The sequence below is a fragment of the Loxodonta africana genome, chromosome 13 (assembly GCF_030014295.1).
Source record: "Loxodonta africana isolate mLoxAfr1 chromosome 13, mLoxAfr1.hap2, whole genome shotgun sequence".
Classification (NCBI taxonomy): domain Eukaryota; kingdom Metazoa; phylum Chordata; class Mammalia; order Proboscidea; family Elephantidae; genus Loxodonta; species Loxodonta africana.
This window is the reverse complement of record NC_087354.1, coordinates 3,427,629-3,447,674: the sequence shown is the minus strand read 5'-3', so window position 1 is coordinate 3,447,674 and position 20,046 is coordinate 3,427,629. Positions and strand designations below refer to the sequence as shown.

Here is a 20,046-nt window from a genome sequence, read left to right as displayed (position 1 = left end):
GTTTTGTTTTGTTTTTGTAATTCACTTCTTATTGTTAATCCTGGCTTAGTTATATTATGTATAAATTTAATTCTTTGAAATTTGTTAGTAGTTGTTTTATGGCCTCTTAGTTCTTGTTCCATGATGCCTTATGTTTTCTTGTGCCTGGTCATCTCTAAATATGTGTCTGACATTGAACTTGAAAATTTGGTTTTAAAAATAATTTGAGGCCTGTTGTGTTAGGTGCCATCGAGTTGATTCCAACTCATAGCGATCCTGTGTACAACAGAACGAAACATTGCCTGGTCCTGTGCCATCCTCACAATCGTTTGCTTGAGCCCATTGTTGCAGCCACTGTTTGCCAATCCATCTCATTGAGGGTCCTCCTCTTTTTCACAGACCCTCTACTTTACCAAGCCTGATGTCCTTCTCCAAGAACTGGACCCTCCTGATAACGTGTCCAAAGTAAGCGAGACCAAGTTTCACCATCCCTGCTTTTAATAAGCATTCTGGCTATACCCCTTCCAAGACAGATTTTTTTGTTCTTCTGGCAGCCCAGGGTAGATTCAATATTCTTCTCCAACTCTTCTCCAAAACTGTAATTCAGAGGCATCAATTCTTCTTCAGTCTTCCTTATTCATTGTCCGGCTTTCACATGCCTATCAGTGGATCGAAAACACCGTGGCTTGGGGCAGGTGCGTCTTAGTCCTTAAAGTGACATCTTTGCTTTTGAACACTTTAAAGAGGTCTTTTGCAGCAAATTGGCCCAATGCAATGTGTCATTTGATTTCTTGACTGCTGCTTTCATGGGCATTGATTGTGGATCCAGTAAAATGAAATCCTTGAAGACTTCAGTCTTTTCTCTGTTTATCATGATGTCGCTTATTGGTCCAATTGTAAGGATTTTTGTTTCTTTATGTTGAGGTGTAATCCATACTGAAGGCTGTAGTCTTTGATCTTCATCAAGTCCTCTTCATTTTCAGCAAGAAAGTTGTGTCATCTGCATATTGCAGATTGTTAATGAGTCTTCCTCCTGTCCTGATGCCACACTCTTCTTCATATAGTCCAACTTCTCAGATTATTTGCTCAGCATACATACTGAATAAATACGGTGAAAAGATACAGCCCTGACACACACTTTTTTCCTGACTTTATACCGTGCAGTATCCCCTTGTTCTGTTCGAAAGACTGCTTCATGGTCTATGTACAGGTTCCTTATGAGCACAATTAAGTGTTCTGAAATTCCAATTTTTGGCATTGCTATCCATAATTTGTTATGGTTCACACAGTCGAATGCTTTCAGCCAAGATCCACCTGACATCAGTGATGATATTCCTTGTTCCACATCCTCTCTGAATCAGGCTTAAATTTCTGACAGTTTGCTATTGATGTACTGCTACAACGGTTTTTGAATGATCTTCAACAAAATTTTACTTGTGTGTGATATTGATATTGTTTGATAATTTCTGCATTCTGTTAGGTTACCTTTCTTTGAGGCATAAGATGTATTATTTTTCTTCAGAGAAGACTTTGTTTTGTCCACTGTCTGGGGGTTCTCAAAATCTGGGATCACCCTCATCCGTTTTAGGGACTGAGAGATTCTGTGCCACTTACATGACTCAAAACTGGGTTGCAGTTTGCACAAAAGCTGATTTACTTCTGGTTCATCCTTCCTCCTGGGGTATAGTTCTTTATGGTCCCATCTAAAATTATGGCTATTAATCAGGCCCTTCTGTTGGTGGCTCTACTCTGTCCTATAGGATCGCTATGAGTCAGATTTTGACTAGATGGCAAGTATTTGTTTGTTTGTTTGTTTGTTTCTGTTGGTGGAGCCTGTAGTAGACAGAGTAATGTCCCTCCCCCCACCACGATGTCCACGTTCTGATCCCCAGAATTTATGAATATTTTATGTTACATTGAAAGGGGTGATAAAATTTCAGATGGAATTAAGATTGCTAATCAGCTGTGAGTCGGAATTGACCCGACAGCACACAACACAGCAACAACAAGAGTCAGTGAATTTTGAGATGAGGATATCATCCTGGATTATCTGGCGGCCCCAATGTAATAACAAGGGGGTGAAAGCAGGAAGTCAGCGTCAGACTGTTGGTGTGGCAGAGACTTGAGCTGCCATTGCTGCTTTGAAATGGAAGGTGGCCACGAACTGAGGAATGTGGGCAGTCTCTGCAAGCTGGAAAATGTAAAGGAATGGGTTCTCCCCTAGTCTCCAGAAGAATTGCAGCCTTGCTGACACTTTGATTTTAAGTCAGTGAGACTCATTTCAGATTCCTGGCCTCCAGGACTATAAGATAATAAACATGTTGTCTTAAGCTGTTAAATTTGTGGCTGTTTTTACAGCAGCCATAGGAAGCTAAAACAGGTCCTGTGCTTCGCATTTGCCTCACTAGTTCTGCTCAGTTTCTCAGCTACCTCTTTCAGAATTTTCAGACACCCATAAAGGAAAAGAGGCCCCAGACACCAGTCTCGCCTTCCTGGGTTTTTGTCTTTTCCTAGACCTTGACTTGATTATTCTTCATCTTTTTGTGAAATCTCTGATACCTTCAGGCAGGTATTTTTAGTATTTTGTCCACTGTCTCTATTTGCCCTCAGCCAGAGGTATGTTCCAGATCAATGCTGGACAATTTTCCCTTTAAATCCAGATGACTGAGCTCATCTGATTGTGTTGTAGAATTTCACGTTCCTGCCACTGGTTCGCTCCTGGAGCCATTCCCAAGTTAGTGCAAGAGCTTCTTAGCTGACTCTCGTTTCTAGCCCCCTGTCCTGTTTTCTTCTAAAACTGGCAACATACCTTTCTCCTGCATTGCTATTAGTGGACCCTGTAGTTCTTCTGGGACCTGGGCCTCAGGGCCCACGTCTGCTACGCTGCCTGGAGAGAGTGTGCTTGTCTCCAGCCAGGCTGCCTGCTCAGTGGCCACCAGGGGTAACAGGCTCGTTGCCCTTCACTACATCTTTGTTTATATCATCACCCTAACGTATAGTGATGGAAGAAGGGTGCAGCCTGTGGCTGTGACAGGCTGACTTGGAACCTGGTTATGTGCATGAGCTCAGCAGCACTGCTAGAGGTACCATCATGTAGTAGAATCAAGTTGGAGTAAGTACTGATTCTTCTAAGGGGCAGCTTTAAAGAATGGCCTTCAATTAGGTTTTGAAGTTGCTTTTCTAAAGAACAACTCTTATTGCTTAATGTTTTAATGAACCAGTTCTTAAATATACTCGTGAACATTAAATCAAAGGAAGAGTGGGCTCTGCTGACAACCAGCGCCCACTACTGGTGGTTTAGGCATCGTGGCCGAAATGGGGAGAAAGGCTTTTGATTTTGAAAATCCAGGCTTAAACTCAGCACTCGGACCTTAGCCACCAAAAGCTTTCAGGCTTTTGAATGTGAGACAGCAAGGAGGTAGGGGAACAAAGGATGGAAATGCAGGGAAAGGGTGGTAGCTGACACACACGTTTTCAAGTTGGATTTAACAAGTGGAGCACTGTCTTCGAGTTTCAAACAAGGAAGGGGCCACTTGATCTTGAATGCTTGTACTTATGACAGGAAACCTTGGCAATTAGAGACACCAAACTTGGCAAACTCCACACCCCTTCGTGCTTTCTCTAAAAGCTGTCAAAGGGCATTGAGCTTCCAGAAGCTTCCTCCAGGATGCAGATGGACTGAGAGAGCCCCAGGGAAGTCTTGGCCCTGATGCCCTGCCCCCATCGGCCATTACACTTGAAATAGTGAAGGTGTCAGGAAGAAGTGCAGGTGAGTGTGGCAGCTTACACAACAGCCCTGTACTGCACTATGCCAAATGGAGTACTTTGTAATTGGCTGCTGTGCTGTGTGTGTACTGATACAATTACAACACCTTAGATAATATAACCACAATCTAATATATAATTATGTGCTTAAAAACCCAAAAAACCAAACCCAGTGCCATCAAGTCGATTCTGACTCATAGCAACCCTATAGGACAGGGTAGAACTGCCCCACAGAGTTTCCAAGGAGTGCCTGGTGGACTCAAACTGCCAGCCCTTTGGTTAGCAGCTGTGGCACTTAACCACTATGCCACCAGGGTTTCCACTTCTGTGCTTAAAAAAAAAAAGAGCACCTTAAATAATACAAGCGCAATTTATCAGTCAAGTACCGATGTACTTAAAACACCTTAGATAATATAACCACAATCTAATATATACTTATGAGCTTAAAACACCTTTAATAATACAACCACAATGTATCAATTGTGTACTGGTGTACTTAGAACATCTTAGATAATACAATCACGGCTGTTTCAATTGTAGATTAAAGAGGTGTTTAGGTCTGTTTTGTGATCATTTCTGTTTAGTATTTATTTGTATCTGGGCATCAACTCTATCAGCAAAAGGTTGCTTTGACTGGTAGCCCCTTATTATTTTAGATGTCTCCCACCACCTGGGAGGAGTGCGTACAGGCTTATTCTAGTATTTATTAGTTTAATAAACACTGCTTGATCAGCCACTTTGTGCCAGGGCACATTGTGGTAAGAAAGACAGGCAGTGTTTCTTTTCTCTTTCAGGTCAGTGAACTGATGATGTTGATTTGGCAATAGCATCTTTCAGTGAATAAGTTCATTCATGTATTCATTCATTCAGTGTTGGACTGCCTGCCCACCTTAGAATTCCCATAGCACCAATAGCATGTGGCAAATGCAAATCAAATCAAAAGTATAAAACGACAGAGTTAGGATAATTATTCCATTAATTTGAGCTAAAATGCTTTGTCCAAATTAATTATGGCATTTTTCACTCTTTGTCATTAAGTAACTGGCTAGGTTAGAGGCTATGAAGAAATTATTTTATATGCCACCAAGTGAAAGTGTGCTTTCACTTGTAAAAGAGGGATTGTGCTTTCTGGAACATCTGAGAAGGGGTGTTTTCCAGAACTACTAGCCCTTCCTCGACCGTCCCATCTCCCTGTGTGGAGGTTAAGAGGTGCCTGGCTGAGGACAACATAGTATGTTAGATCCATCCAGAATCCATCACTCTTGGCCGTGTGCATGCCAGGCTCTGTGCTGGTCTCAGGAGACTGAACTCTTGTCCTCAGGGAACCTGTGGTCTGGTGAAGGAAGGACAGCCAGCACCACCTGTGCCCAGGGAAGCATGAGCTTTGGTGTTTGTGAGGGGCCAGACAAGCTCAGAGGAGCAGCACCAGCCTACAGCCAGGGAAGCTTTTCCAGAAAGTATGCAGCAGGCATCACATCCTGAAATGCAAGAAGTAGTCATCCCAGTGATGGGATGGGATGGGGTCTCACAGGAAAGCTATGTGGAAAGGTGTGGGTCTGGACCTGGCCAGGTCATCCTGGGTGGCAGGAACAGTTACTTGGAGGGCCAGAAGCAGCAAGGTGAGCTCAGGGACTACTTGGGCAGAGGATTTCACCCTGGGTGGGAACAGCAGCCTTGAAGTATTGTTAGAGCAGGGTCCTACTATGGTCAGATTGGCTTTTTGGATCACTGTGGTCCTGCAGGGCCAGTGATGGGCCTGAGGAAGGAGTAAGACTAAAGCCCGGTAGACCAGTTGGAGACACTGCATATGTCCACATGGGAGCTCCAAAGGCCAGTAAAGGGTGATCCCGTTGCAGTAGGAAGGGGGAGGGGACCTTTGGGGACCTGCGACCTAGGACTAGCAGGACAGCCTATGCAAAAGACATTCTTAGGCAAGTTCCCAGATGCAGAGGGCAGAAGGAGCTGTGTTTTCCATGTCTAACTGTGGGTGGGGATGGTGGCCTTGCCTAGCTCCTGGGCAGGGGGGAGGGGAGTGGGAGGGTGGTGAGCATGGCAGCTGTGCTTAGTTAGATCCCTGTCTCACCAGACCCCATGTATCTGCGTGGTCTCCAGAGACAAAAGTAGGTGATGTCTCTGAAGTTTCCACTCAGGAGATAGGACAGAGTCACCCACTGGCTGTGTACTAGTGAATGCCCCGCGTGTGCACGTGGGTTTACAGCTTGCCGTGTGCTGGCCCAACAGTGGACGCAATGTGAACTGTGTTAACCTACCACTCCTTTTTATGAAGCAGAGGAAGCTTACTGTTGTCTCTACCCTGGGTGTGCACATATCCCATGTCACATGATGGCTGCCGTAACATCACGGATGCGGTCATGAAGTCCTAGGGGCAGAATGTCTTGCTGTTTGAGAGCCATGCAGGCCATATTTTCTGAGAAAGAATAATAAACAGAGACGAAGCATTTAGAGTCTGCCCTCCTTATCTGCCAAGAATAATCCTGGTGTGCGCTGGAACCCACTACCTTCACGGCCATCCTGGACTGCGGATCTGTGAAGGTCTGCCTGGGAACGCAGTGAGCTGGTTTCAAGATAATCTTCGTGGCTTTAAATAAATCAGCCTCCTTGAAATGTAGCCTCATTCTGAAAATAGAGCATGAGGCCATTTCAGTCCAAGGAGAGAAGGGCTGATTTCTAATTAAGGCTTCAAGAAGAGCCTATTAAAGTAGCACTTTAATTTCAGCTATTGCATTGGGCTACTGTTTTCTAGTGAGTCCTCCTTTGAATGTGCACAATGCACTAGAAAACAGTGAAACTGAGTTCCAGAGTCATTACTTTTATGACTGTGTTCTATGCAGAGAAATGCGTTGCTGTGGTATAGCAGTCAGTACCTGGGATGCTATAAACAATGGTTATGGCATTTCTGTGGTTTTTAGTCCCTTATGCTTTTTCGTGATGCTTATGTGAACAAAGACCCTTTGATTTTTGACTCTGTTGTGACACTTGAGAGAGAAAAGAGAATGACAGGCTAGAGAAGAGAGAAAGAGAGAGAGAGCTGACTAAAAAAAAAATTAAAAATAATTAATTGCACTGAGCTATTTATACTAAAGGTCTCTGGGTGACACAACCGTTTGCCCTCAGCTGCTAAGCTAAAAGTTGGTGGTTTGAATCCACTCAGTGTCTGCATGGGAGAAAGGCCTGGTGGTCTGCTTCCATAGAGATTATATCCAAGAAAACCCTATGGAACAGTTCTACTCTGCAATACATGGTGTCACCATGAATTGGAATGGACTTCAGAGCACCAGGTTTGCTTTTTTGGATTTATACTAAAGGCTTAGTTCCTATCTTTCCTTTCCCCACCCCTCTTCTTTCCCCACTTCTGAGCTACTAATATATACAAAGCACTATTATATCTACCAGTGGCGAAATTTAGAAGTAAAGATTTCCTTGTTGGTGAGCTGTTGTTTTTTTAATTGAGAAGAATAATAAATTGTTGCCTTACACGAGTTCTTTCATTCTTTTTCATCAAATATCTGTGAGGAATTTAGTGTAATTGGGGAAATAGTATTTTATTGTAAGTTCCTTTTTTCCCAGGTTTAATTTGCTTCTCTAAATATGTATAGAAAATTGGAAGGTTCCAGTCTTTCTTAGAAAACCCATTCATCCCTGGCCATTTTTAGTGGTGCACTTTGCTATGTCTCATATTCTCTTATTTTATATTAGAGCTACAGTCATTCTAGGCACTTACTAACCAGTACTATTCTAGTAACTGTCCCTTATTAAGGAAGTATTAGTCATTATTTGCTACAAAAATGAAAAAATCCTGTGTTAAGTACTCATGTGTGATTGGCATTTTGCAAAGATTAGCGAGAATAGTTCTTCCATGAGACTTTGCCGTGGTGCAAGACAAACAGACCAGTGCCTTTTAGAGTGGAACAGCCTGGCCCAGACTTCTCTAATGTGTGCATGCTATTATTTTAGGTCTCTGAATTCAATCCCTTGAAGTTCACCAGCGTAATCGAGTGTGAGAAGCCAAATAACGACCTGACTAGGTTTCGTGGTTGCATGTGAGTATTGTGCATCGGCCCGTGCCTGTCCTTGTGTTTGAGCTCTGTGTATCTGTAAACACACACACACTGAAATATGCATTTAGTATTCTTTGCCATATGGTATAGCCTTTTGGGAATGTTGCCCAGAGTGTAAACCACCTTGTCTGCTTATGGGACTGGTTTGTAAGATTCCATCACAAGAGGAGGTATCGAAGACACCTGTGATAAGAAGTTGCTGCTTGTCCTATCTCTACTGGCACTGGGAAAATGCAGGCAATGACAAGGGAAGCAAGGCTGGCTATACGTGCCCTGCTAATGGAAGCTCAGGGCCATGTAGGAGGATCCTGGGCTGACATTCATTCGGTCACTGGACAAGAACTTAATGAGCACTTACCATGTGCTAGGTAGTGTCCTAGGCCCTGGAGATAATGCAGTGAAGTCAACAGACAGAAATTCCTGCCTTCATGTTTATTTCAGTCTAGTGAAGAGAAAAGAGCGAAAATAAACAAAAAAAGTAAGTCATATATATATCCAGCGCATCAAATAGTCCAGCCCCTTTCTCCAAAACAGAAAGAGACAATAAAAGGGTGGTTAAATGACCCAGACTGGACATAGGCTGGTACTTGTTGAAGCTTGGCTATGGTTACATGGGAAGGAATTATACTATTGTCTCTACTTCAGTGTATATTTGGAAATTTCCATAATAAGAAGTATGTGTGTGTGCGTGTATGTGTGTACATGCTCACACGCACATGTTTGTGCTGTGTGTGCCCAGTTGGTATGGAAAAAAATAAAATGGGAGAGAACAGGGAATGGCTTGCTGGTGTGGGGGTGGAGTGTCCGTTTGTACCTGAGGGCAGTCGGGGAGGGTTTCATGGAGAATGTAGCCTGTGAGTGAGGGCCTGAAAGACATCAGGGTTGACCTGCCCCCAACTGGCTGCTAGACTTTTGTGCATCTGTCTGGAATCCTCGAGATGCAGTCCTCTTGTCTGGAAACATGGGGCCTTCTCCTCTGTCTTCACACTCTGCTGTGCAAGCTGACAGCAGACGCTGATCTCCTACCTCCTGACCCAGGCTCAGAGCAGCTGCCATAGACATGCAGGGGTGTACCATGGCTCTCGGCTTCAGAAAATGGGTCCGACTCTGAGAGTTTGGAGTGTAGGTTTGAATCTTCCGATTTCCTTACATATCCTACATCGCCAGGTAGTTCCCATCACACAGCAGTCCTTCAGGAGAGCTGAGTGTGAATCAATGAAAGAAAAACTGTTCGTGGTAAAAGGCAACATTTGTCTGCAGCGGAGGGAAAGTCCCATCGCCCAATAAAATTGTCATTATTCTTGCCGGGGGATTAGAGGTTGAAAAATGTTAAATCACCCCTTAAAGGACCTAGTTAAAGGAAGTCCAAACTCATAAAAAATGTTACAATATAATCTATTAAGGCTTGGGGTGAATATTCAACTACCTACACATAAGTGGTATGCTGTAAATTTTAGAGTCTCTCCCCTCTACAGGCTCCTTGTCCGCTTGTTCCCAGGAATACATCTAGATGCCCCCATTCCCAGTACCGGAATGGGTCCATTGGTCCAGGCCACTTGAAGGAACAGATGCTGGGTCTCCAAAGACACCATAACCCTAAATAATTACTGTGAATGGAGGCTTGACAACCTCTAGAACTTTCTCTGGGCATTCTTGCTTATGGGTAATTTTAGGGTGCCAACTCTACCAAAGAAAAAGGAGATCCACTGCTGGTAAGATTATAAAAATGGTACAACCAACTATGGAAAAAATGTATGGTCCTTCCTCAAAAAGCTAGGAGTAGAAACACCTTATGATCCAGCAATCCCACTCCTAGGTATAGACTATAGAGATCTAATATCAGTGACATGAGTAGACATATGCACACCTATGTTCACTGCAGCATTATTCACAATAGCAAAACTATGGAAACAACCTAAGTGCCCATCATTGGATGAACAGATAAACAAATTGTAGTACATACATACAATAGAATACTAACCCCAAAAAATGAAACCCATTGCCATTGAGTCGATTACGACTCACAGCAATCCTACACAGCTATAAAGAGTAATGATGAGTTCTTGAAACATAGTATGGATCAGTCTGGAGGACATTGTGCAGACTGAAATAAGTTAATCACAAAAGGAGAAATATTGTATGATCGCACTTTTATGAAAAAGACAAGAAATCAACATTCATTGGTGGTTACCAGGAATGGGAGGGAGAGGGAAGGGGAATCACTTTCTAGATAGTATTTACTTGTTATTTTAGGTGATGGGAAAGGCAATACCAAATGCAGGTGAAGTCTGCACAACGTGACCAAGACAAATGATAACACTAAGAAATATACAAGTATAAGGGACATTTTTGATAAATGCTTTTATAACATATAAAATTTTGCAACAACAGCGATAACAATCAAAAAAATTTGTGTGGGGTTACACAGGTAAATATGTATGCATATATGTATATAGGAAGGCATATGTGAGTATATGTGTGTGCATGGATAGCTGTATCTGTGAAAAAAACTCATTGCCATCAAGTCGAATTTGACTCACAGCAACCTAATAGGACAGAGTAGAACTGCTTCATAGGGTTTCCAAGGAGTGGCTGGTGGATTTGAACTGCCGACCTTTTGGTTAGCAGCCAAATGCTTAGCCACTGTGCCAGGTGTATCTGTAGGTATATATATATATTCATGTTTGTGTGGGCTACATATATAAATTTTTTTTTAATATATGTATATGACAAAACTCATAGGGACACAGTTACAGATACTTCCTATACATAACCAAACACCTCGTGGGATTGCTTTACTGGGTTTGAAGGTTTAGGACCATAGTCTCGTGGGACAACTTGGTCAATTGGCATAATATGATTTATAAAATTTATATTCTACATGCTTATTTGGTGAGTAGTGTCTTAAAAGCTTGTGAACGGCCATCTAATATACAACTTATCAGTCTCTACTCATCTGGAGAAAGAGAGAGAAAGAAGTAGACCAAAGACTCAAAGAAGAAACTACTCTACAGGACTAATAGCCTACACAAACCATGTCCTCATTTATCCTGAGACCAGAAAAACTAAACGGTGCCTAGTTACCACTACAGATCGTTCTGACCAGGGACACAATAGATGATCCCAGATAGAATGGGAGAAAATTGTAGAACAAAACTCAAGGTCTTAAAAAAAAACAGACTTACTACACTTGTGGAGCCTAGAGGAACCCCTGAGACTGTTGCTCTGAAATACCCTTTAAACTTGGAATTGTAGCCACTCCTGGAGGTTACCTTTCAGCTAAATAACAGATTGGATCATAAAATAAATAATATAATCAGTGAGCTCTTTTAACAAATCATCTAAATGAGACCAAATGGTCAAAATTTACCCTAAAGCAAAGATAAGAAGGTAAGGGTGGGGAGGGGCAGGGAAGCCAGATTAATGGAAGCAGAGCAACCAGAATGGAAATAATGAGAATGTTGACACATTGTGAAAAATGTAACCAATGTCATTGAACAGTGTGTATAGAAATTGTTAAATGGTAACCTAATTTGCTGTATAAACTTTCACCAAAAACACAATAAAATATTATTTTAAAAAAGTTTTTTAAAGAAAAAGGAGAGATGCCTTTATTTTCAAAGATTGTACTTCCAGCTCATGGTCTTTCTTTTTCCTTCTCCTGTGGAGTTCCCCTGGAAACCCTGGTGGCATAGTGGTTAAGTGCTACGGCTGCTAACCAAAGGGTCAGCAGTTCGAATCCAACAGGTGCTCCTTGGAAACTCTATGGGGCAGTTCTACTCTGTCCTGTAGGGCCACTATGAGTTGGAATCGACTCGACAGCACTGGGTTTGGTTTTTTTTTTTTTTTATATAATTTTTATTGTGCTTCAAGTGAGAGTTTACAAATCAAGTCAGTCTCTCACACAAAAACCCATATACACCTGGCTACACACTCCCAATTACTCTCCCCCTAAGGAGACAGCCCGCTCTCTCCCTCCACTCTCTCTTTTCGTGTCCATTTCCTCAGCTTCTAACTCTCTCCGCCCTCTCATCTCCCCTCCAGGCAGGAGATGCCAACATAGTCTCAAGTGTCCACCTGATCCAAGAAGCTCACTCCTCACCAGCATCCTTCTCCAACCCATTGTCCAGTCCAATCCATGTCTGAAGAGTTGGCTTCGGGAATGGTTCTTGTCCTGGGCCAACAGAAGGTCTGGGGGCCATGAACACTGTGGTCCTTCTAGTCTCAGTCAGACCATTAAGTCTGGTCTTAAGAGAATTTGGGGTCTGCATCCCACTGCTCTCCTGCTCCCTCAGGGGTTCTCTGTTGTGTTCGCTGCCAGGGCAGTCATTGGTTGTTGCCTGCCACCATCTAGTTCTTCTGGCCTCAGGATGATGTAGTTACTGGTTCATGTGGCCCTTTCTGTCTCTTGGGCTGGTAATCACCTTGTGTCCTTGGTGTTCTTCATTCTTCTTTGATCCAGGTGGGTTGGGACCAATTGATACATCTTAAATGGCTGCTTGCTAGCGTTTAAGACCCCAGACACCACTCTTCAAAGTGGGATGCAGAATGTTTTCTTAATAGATTTTATTATGCCAATTGACTTAGATGTCCCCTGAAACCATGGTCCCCAAACCCCTGCCCCTGCTACACTGGCCTTCGAAGCATTCAGTTTATTCAGGAAACATCTTTGCTTTTGGTTTAGTCCAGTTGCGCTGACCTCCCCTGTATTGTGTGCTGTCTTTCCCTTCACCTACTATCTAATTAGTGAGTGTCCCCTCCCGCTCCCCCCACCTCTCGTAACCACGAAAGAATGTTTTCTTCTCAGTTTAAACTATTTCTCAAGTTCTTATAATAGTGGTCTTATACAGTATTTGTCCTTTTGCAACTGACTAATTTCACTCAGCATAATGCCTTCCGGGTTCCTCCATGTTATGAAATGTTTCACAGATTCGTCACTGTTCTTTATCGATGCGTAGTATTCCATTGTGTGAATATACCATAATTTATTTATCCATTCCTCCGTTGATGTGCACCTTGGTTGCTTCCATGTTTTTGCTATTGTAAACAGTGCTGCAGTGAACATGGGTGTGCATATATCTGTTCGTGTAAAGGCTCTTATTTCTCTAGAATATATTCCAAGGAGTGGGATTGCAGGATTGTATGGTAGTTCTATTTCTAGCTTTTTTTTTTTTTGGTCTGGCTTTTTTTTTTTTTTTTTAATTTTTATTAAGCTTCAAGTGAACATTTACCATTCCAATCTGTCTGTCACATGTAGATTTACATACATCTTACTCCCTTCTCCCACTTGCTCTCCCCCTATTGAGTCAGCCCTTACAGTCTCTCGTTTCGTGCCAATTTTACCTTCTTCCCTCTCTCTCTATCTTCCCATCCCCCCTCCAGTCAAGAGTTGCCAACACACTCTCCTGTGTCCACCTGATTTAATTAGCTCACTCTTCATCAGTATCTCTCTCCCCCCCACTGACCAGTCCTTTTCATGCCTGATGATTTGTCTTCGGGGATGGTTCCTGTCCTGTGCCATCAGAAGTTCTGGGGAGCATTGTCTCTGGGATTCCTCTAGTCGCAATCATACCATTAGGTGTGATCTTTTAATGAGAATTTGGGGTCTGCATCCCATTGGTCTCCTGCTCCCTCAGGAGTTGTCTGTTGTGTTCCCTGACAGGGCAGACATCGATTGTGGCCAGGCACCAACTAGTTCTTCTGGTCTCAGGATATTGTAGGTCTCTGGTTCAAGTGGCCCTTTCTGTCTCTTGGGTTCTTAGTTGTCGTGTGACCTTGGTGTTCTTCCTTTGCCTTTGCTCCCGGTGGGTTGAGACCAATTAATGTATTTTAGATGGCTGCTTGTTGGCATTTAGGACCCCAGGTGCCACAATTCAAAGTGGGATGCAGAGTGTTTTCATAATAGAATTGTTTTGCCCATTGATTTAGAAGTCCTCTCAAACCAAGTTCCCCAGACCCCAGCCCCTGCTTCGCTATCCTTTGAAGCTTTCATTTTATCTCGGAAACCTCTTTACTTTTAATCCTGTCCAATTAGGCTGACCTTCCATGTTTTGAGTGTTGTCTTTCCCTTCACCCAAAGCAGTTCCCATCTACAGATTGATCAATAAAAAGCCCTCTCCCTCCCTCCCTCCCTCCCTCCCCCCTTTCTAACCACAAAAGTATGTGTTCTTTTCCGTTTTTTCTATTTCTCAAGATCTTATAATAGTGGTCTTATACAATATTTGTCCTTTTGCAACTGACTCATTTCGCTCAGCATAAGGCCTTCCAGATTCCTCCATGTTATGAAGTGTTTCAGAGATTCGTCACTGTTCTTTATCGATGCGTAGTATTCCATTGTGTGAATATACCACAATTTATTTAGCCATTCGTCCGTTGACGGACATCTTGTTTGCTTCCAGCTTTTTGCTATTGTAAACAGAGCTGCAATAAACATGGGTGTGCATATATCTGTTTGTGTGAAGGGTCTTGTATTTTTAGGGTATATTCCGAGGAGTGGGATTTCTGGGTTGTATGGTAGTTCTATTTCTAACTGTTTAAGATAACGCCAGATGGATTTCCAAAGTGGTTGTACCATTTTACAACCCCACCAGCAGTGTATGAGAGTTCCAGTCTCTCCTCAGCCTCTCCAACATTTATTATTTTGTGTTTTTTGAATTAATGCCAGTCTAGTTGGTGTCAGATGGAATCTCATCGTAGTTTTAATTTGCATTTCTCTAATGACTAATGATCGAGAGCATTTTCTCATGTATCTGTTGGTTGCCTGAATATCTTCCTTAGTGAAATTTGTGTTCATATCCTTTGCCCACTTCTTGATTGGGTTGTTTGTCTTTTTGTGGTTGAGTTTTGACAGAATCATGTAGATTTTAGAGATCAGGCGCTGGTCTGAGATGTCATAGCTGAATATTCTTTCCCAGTCTGTAGGTGGTCTTTTTACTCTTTTGGTGAAGTCTTTAGATGAGCATAGGTGTTTGATTTTTAGGAGCTCCCAGTTATCTGGTTTCTGTTCATCATTTTTGGCAATGTTTTGTATTCTGTTTATGCCCTGTATTAGGGCTCCTAGGGTAGATCCTATTTTTTCTTCCATGATTTTTATCGTTTTAGTCTTTATGTTTAGGTCTTTGATCCACTTGGAGTTAGTTTTTGTGCATGGTGTGAGGTATGGGTCCTGTTTCATTCTTTTGCAAATGGATATCCAGGTATGCCAGCACCATTTGTTAAAAAGACTATTATTTCCCCAATTGACTGACACTGGTCCTTTGTCAAATATCAGCTGCTCATAAATGGATGGATTTATATCTGGATTCTCAATTCTGTTCCATTGGTCTATGTGCCTGTTGTTGTACCAGTACCAGGCTGTTTTGACTACTGTAGCTATATAATAGGTTCTGAAATCAGGTAGGGTGAGGCCTCCCACTTTCTTCTTCTTTTTCAGTAATGTTTTGCTTATCCGGGGGTTCTTTCCTTTCCATATGAAATTAGTGATTTGTTTCTCTATTCCCTTAAAGTATGACATTGGTATTTGGATTGGAAGTGCGTTGTATGTATAAATGGCTTTTGGTAGAATAGACATTTTTACTATGTTAAGTCTTCCTATCCATGAGCAGGGTATGTTTTTCCATTTAAGTGTGTCCTTTTGAATTTCTTGTAGCAGAGTTTTATAGTTTTCTTTGTATAGGTCTTTTACATCCTTGGTAAGATTTATTCCTAAGTATTTTATCTTCTTGGGGGCTACTGTGAATGGTATTGATTTGGTTATTTCCTCTTCGGTGTTCTTTTTGTTGATGTAGAGGAATCCAAGTGATTTTTGTATGTTTATTTTATATCCTGAGACTCTTCCAAACTCTTCTATTAGTTTCAGTAGTTTTCTGGAGGATTTCTTAGGGTTTTCCATGTATACGATCATGTCATCTGCAAATAGTGATAGCTTTACTTCCTCCTTACCAATCCGGATACTCTTTACTTCTTTGTCTAGCCTAATTGCTCTGGCTAGGACTTCAAGTACGATGTTGAATAAGAGTGGTGATAAAGGGCATCCTTGTCTGGTTCCCGTTCTCAAGGGAAATGCTTTCAGGTTCTCTCCATTTAGAGTGATATTGGCCGTCGGCTTTGCATATATGCCCTTTATTATGTTGAGGAATTTTCCTTCAATTCCTATTTTGGTGAGAGTTTTTATCATAAATGGGTGTTGGACTTTGTCAAATGCCTTTTCTGCATCAATTGATAAGATCATGTGGTTTTTGTCTTTTGTTTTATTTATGTGATGGATTACATTAATGGTTTTTCTGATATTAAACCAGCCTTGCATACCTGGTATAAATCCCACTTGATCAGGGTGAATTATTTTTTTGATGTGTTGTTGGATTCTATTGGCTAGAATTTTATTAAGGATTTTTGCATCTATGTTCATGAGGGATATAGGTCTAAAATTTTCTTTTTTTGTAATGTCTTTACCTGGTTTTGGTATCAGGGAGATGGTAGCTTCATAGAATGAGTTGGGTAGTATTCCGTCTTTTTCTATACTTTGAAATACCTTCAATAGTAATGGTGTTAAGTCTTCCCTGAAGGTTTGGTAGAACTCTGCAGTGAAGCCATCTGGGCCAGGACTTTTTTTTGTTGGGAGTTTTTTGATTACCGTTTCAATCTCTTTTTTTGTTATGGGTCTATTTAGTTGTTCTACTTCTGAATGTGTTAGTTTAGGTAAGTAGTATTGTTCCAAGAATTTATCCATTTCTTCTAGGTTTTCAAATTTGTTAGAGTACAATTTTATGTAGTAATCTGATATGATTCTTTTGATTTCATTTGGTTCTGTTGTGATGTGGTCCTTCTCGTTTCTTATTCGGGTTATTTGTTTCCTTTCCTGTTTTTCTTTAGTCAGTCTAGCCAATGGTTTATCAATTTTGTTAATTTTTTCAAAGAACCAGCTTTTGGCTTTGTTAATTCTTTCAATTGTTTTTCTGTTCTCTAATTCATTTAGTTCAGCTCTAATTTTTATTATTTGTTTTCTTCGGGTGCCTGATGGATTCTTTTGTTGCTCACTTTCTATTTGCTCAAGTTGTCGGGACAGTTCTCTGATTTTGTCTCTTTCTTCTTTTTGTATGTGTGCATTTATCGATATAAATTGGCCTCTGAGCACTGCTTTTGCTGTGTCCCAGAGGTTTTGATAGGAAGTATTTTCATTCTCGTTGCTTTCTAAGAATTTCCTTATTCCCTCCTTGATGTCTTCTATAACCCAGTCTTTTTTCAGGAGGGTATTGTTCATTTTCCAAGTATTTGATTTCTTTTCCCTAGTTTTTCTGTTATTGATTTCTAGCTTCATTGCCTTGTGGTCTGAGAAGATGCTTTGTAATATTTCGATGTTTTGGATTCTGGAAAGATTTGTTTTATGCCCTAATATGTGGTCTATTCTAGAGAATGTTCCATGTGCGCTAGAAAAAAAAGTATATTTTGCAGCAGTTGGGTGGAGAGTTCTGTATAAGTCAATGAGGTCAAGTTGGTTGATTGTTGTAAGTAGGTCTCCCGTGTCTCTATTGAGCTTCTTACTGGATGTGTCCTGTCCTTCTCCGAAAGTGGTGTGTTGAAGTCTCCTACTATATATGTGGAGGTGTCTATCTCACTTTTCAATTCTGTTAAAATTCGATTTATGTATCTTGCAGCCCTGTCATTAGGTGCGTAAATATTTAATATGGTTATGTCTTCCTGATCAATTGTCCCTTTTATCATTATATAGTGTCCTTCTTTATCCTTTGTGGCGGATTTAAGTCTAAAGTCTATTTTGTCAGAAATTAATATTGCTACTCCTCTTCTTTTTTGCTTATTGTTTGCTTGATATATTTTTTTCCATCCTTTGAGTTTTAGTTTGTTTGTGTCTCTAAGTCTAAGGTGTGTCTCTTGTAGGCAGCATATAGATGGATCGTGTGTTTTTATCCAGTCCGTGACTCTCTGTCTCTTTATTGGTGCATTTAGTCCATTTACATTCAGCGTAATTATAGATAAGTAAGTTTTTAGTGCTGTCATTTTGATGCCTTTTCATGTGTATTGTTGGCCATTTCATTTTTCCACATGCTTTTTTGTGCTGAGACGTTTTTCTTAGTAGCTGGTGAGATCCTCATTTTCATAATGTTTAACTTTGTGTTTATTGAGTCGTTACGTTTTTCTTGGCTTTTTTCTTGAGTTATGGGATTGATATTCCTTTTTGTGGTTACCTTTTTATTTACCCCTATTTTTCTAAGTAAAAACCTAACTTGTATCCTTCTATTTCGCCTTGTGTCACTCTCCATCTGGCAGTTCAATGCCTCCTATATTTAGTCCCTCTTTTTGATTATTTTGATCGTTTATCTATTGATTTCCATGATTTCCTGTTGTGTGTATTATTTTGTTTATTTATTTATTTTTTAGAATTAGTCTTAATTTGTTTGTTTTTGTGCTTTCCCTGTTTGAGTTGCGTTGATATCAGGACGTTCTGTTTTGTGACCTTGTATTGTGCTGGTACCTGATATTATTGGTCATCCGGCCAAACAATCTCCTTTAGCATTTCTTGCAGTCTTGGTTTAGTTTTTGCAAATTCTCTAAACTTGTGTTTATCTGTAAATATCTTAATTTCTCCTTCATATTTCAGAGAGAGTTTTGCTGGATATATGATCCTTGGTTGGCAGTTTTTCTTGTTTAGTGCTCTGTATATGTCGTCCCATTCCCTTCTTGCCTGCATGGTTTCTGCTGAGTAGTCTGAACTTATTCTTATTGATTCTCCCTTGAAGGAAACCTTTCTTTTCTCCCTGGCTGCTTTTAAAATTTTCTGTTTGTCTTTGGTTTTGGCAAGTTTGATGATGATATGTCTTGGTGTTTTTCTTTTTGGATCAATCTTAAATGGGGTTCGATGAGCATCTTGGATAGATATCCTTTCTTCTTTCATGATGTCAGGGAAGTTTTGTGTCAGGAGTTCTTCAACTATTTTCTCTGTGTTTTCTGTCCCCCCTCCCTGTTTTGGGACTCCAATTACTCGCAAGTTATCCTTTTTGATAGAGTCCCACATGATTCTTAGGGTTTCTTCATTTTTTTTAATTCTTTTATCTGATTTTTTTTCAGCTATGTTGGTGTTGTTTCCCTGGTCCTCCAGAAGTCCCAGTCTACATTCTAATTGCTTGAGTCTGCTCCTCTGACTTTCTATTGCGTTGTCAAATTCTGTAATTTTATTGTTAATCTTTTGGATTTCTACATGCTGTCTCTCTATGGATTCTTGCAACTTGTTAATTTTTCCACTATGTTCTTGAATAATCTTTTTGAGTTCTTCAACAGTTTTATCAGTGTGTTCCTTGGCTTTTTCTGCATTTATCCTAATTTCATTTGTGATATCTTTAAGCATTCTGTAAATTAGTTTTTTATATTCTGTATCTGATAATTCCAGGACTGTATCTTCATTTGGGAAAGATTTTGATTCTTTTGTTTGGGGGGTTGGAGAAGCTGTCATGGTCTGTTTCTTTATGTGGTTTGATATGGACTGCTGTCTCCGAGCCATCACTGGGAAACTAGATTTTCCAAGTAGTCAGCTGGTGCGCTGGCTCCTAGTTCTGAAAACAGTCGCTGTCTGCCCGTATTTGTTCGTTTTCCGTCTCTAAGTCTGTGCTTGTTGTTCAGAGTTCGTAGATTGTTATGTATGTGATCGATTCCCTTGTTTTTCCGAGTCTTTGTTGCAAGAGGGATCCGCGGTAGCGTCCACCTAGTCCGCCATCTTGGCCCCCGCTCTCTGGGTTTGGTTTTTTTTTGGATGGGGTCCCCCAGAACGTCCCCAAAAGATTCAGCGTTCATGTACTCTGACAGTTGTGCTGGCTGAGGATCTCTACCCCTCTTCTCGGACACTCCTTGCTTCCTCTGTAATTATTCTGACACTGAAGGGCTCGGTCATAAGTCAGTAGGGTCTTGTTCTGCCCTCAAGGAGCCACCTTGATAGTAGGGGTATTAAACAAGTCTAGCGAAGCACTGAGGCAGGCAGACTCTGGAGGCAGCTCTTCCCACCTAGATAACCTTGGGCAAACCACTTATCTTGACTCATCTGTATAATTGGACTCCTGTCATATTATTCTAACAGTTAACTGATGTAATACACAGAAAGCATTTAGAATGGTAGCCGTTTATTAAATACTGGTCACTACTATTGTTGTTGCTTCTGCTGTTGATGTTACTATTACATACAATCAAATAAACCAGAGTGAGTGAGAAGGTTCAGGAA

General features: G+C 41.1%; 1 protein-coding gene across 3 annotated transcripts in view; it reads left to right on the top strand.

Moving 5' to 3' along the window:
* Positions 1–20,046, top strand: part of ATP10A (ATPase phospholipid transporting 10A (putative)) — a 232,974-nt gene that overhangs the window by 142,484 nt on the left and 70,444 nt on the right. For all 3 annotated transcript variants that reach the window (XM_023539688.2, XM_023539690.2, XM_003420644.3), the window contains one exon: positions 7,720–7,805. In XM_023539688.2, coding sequence (XP_023395456.1) covers positions 7,720–7,805 — 86 coding nt within the window. The remainder of the gene's footprint in view (positions 1–7,719; positions 7,806–20,046) is intronic.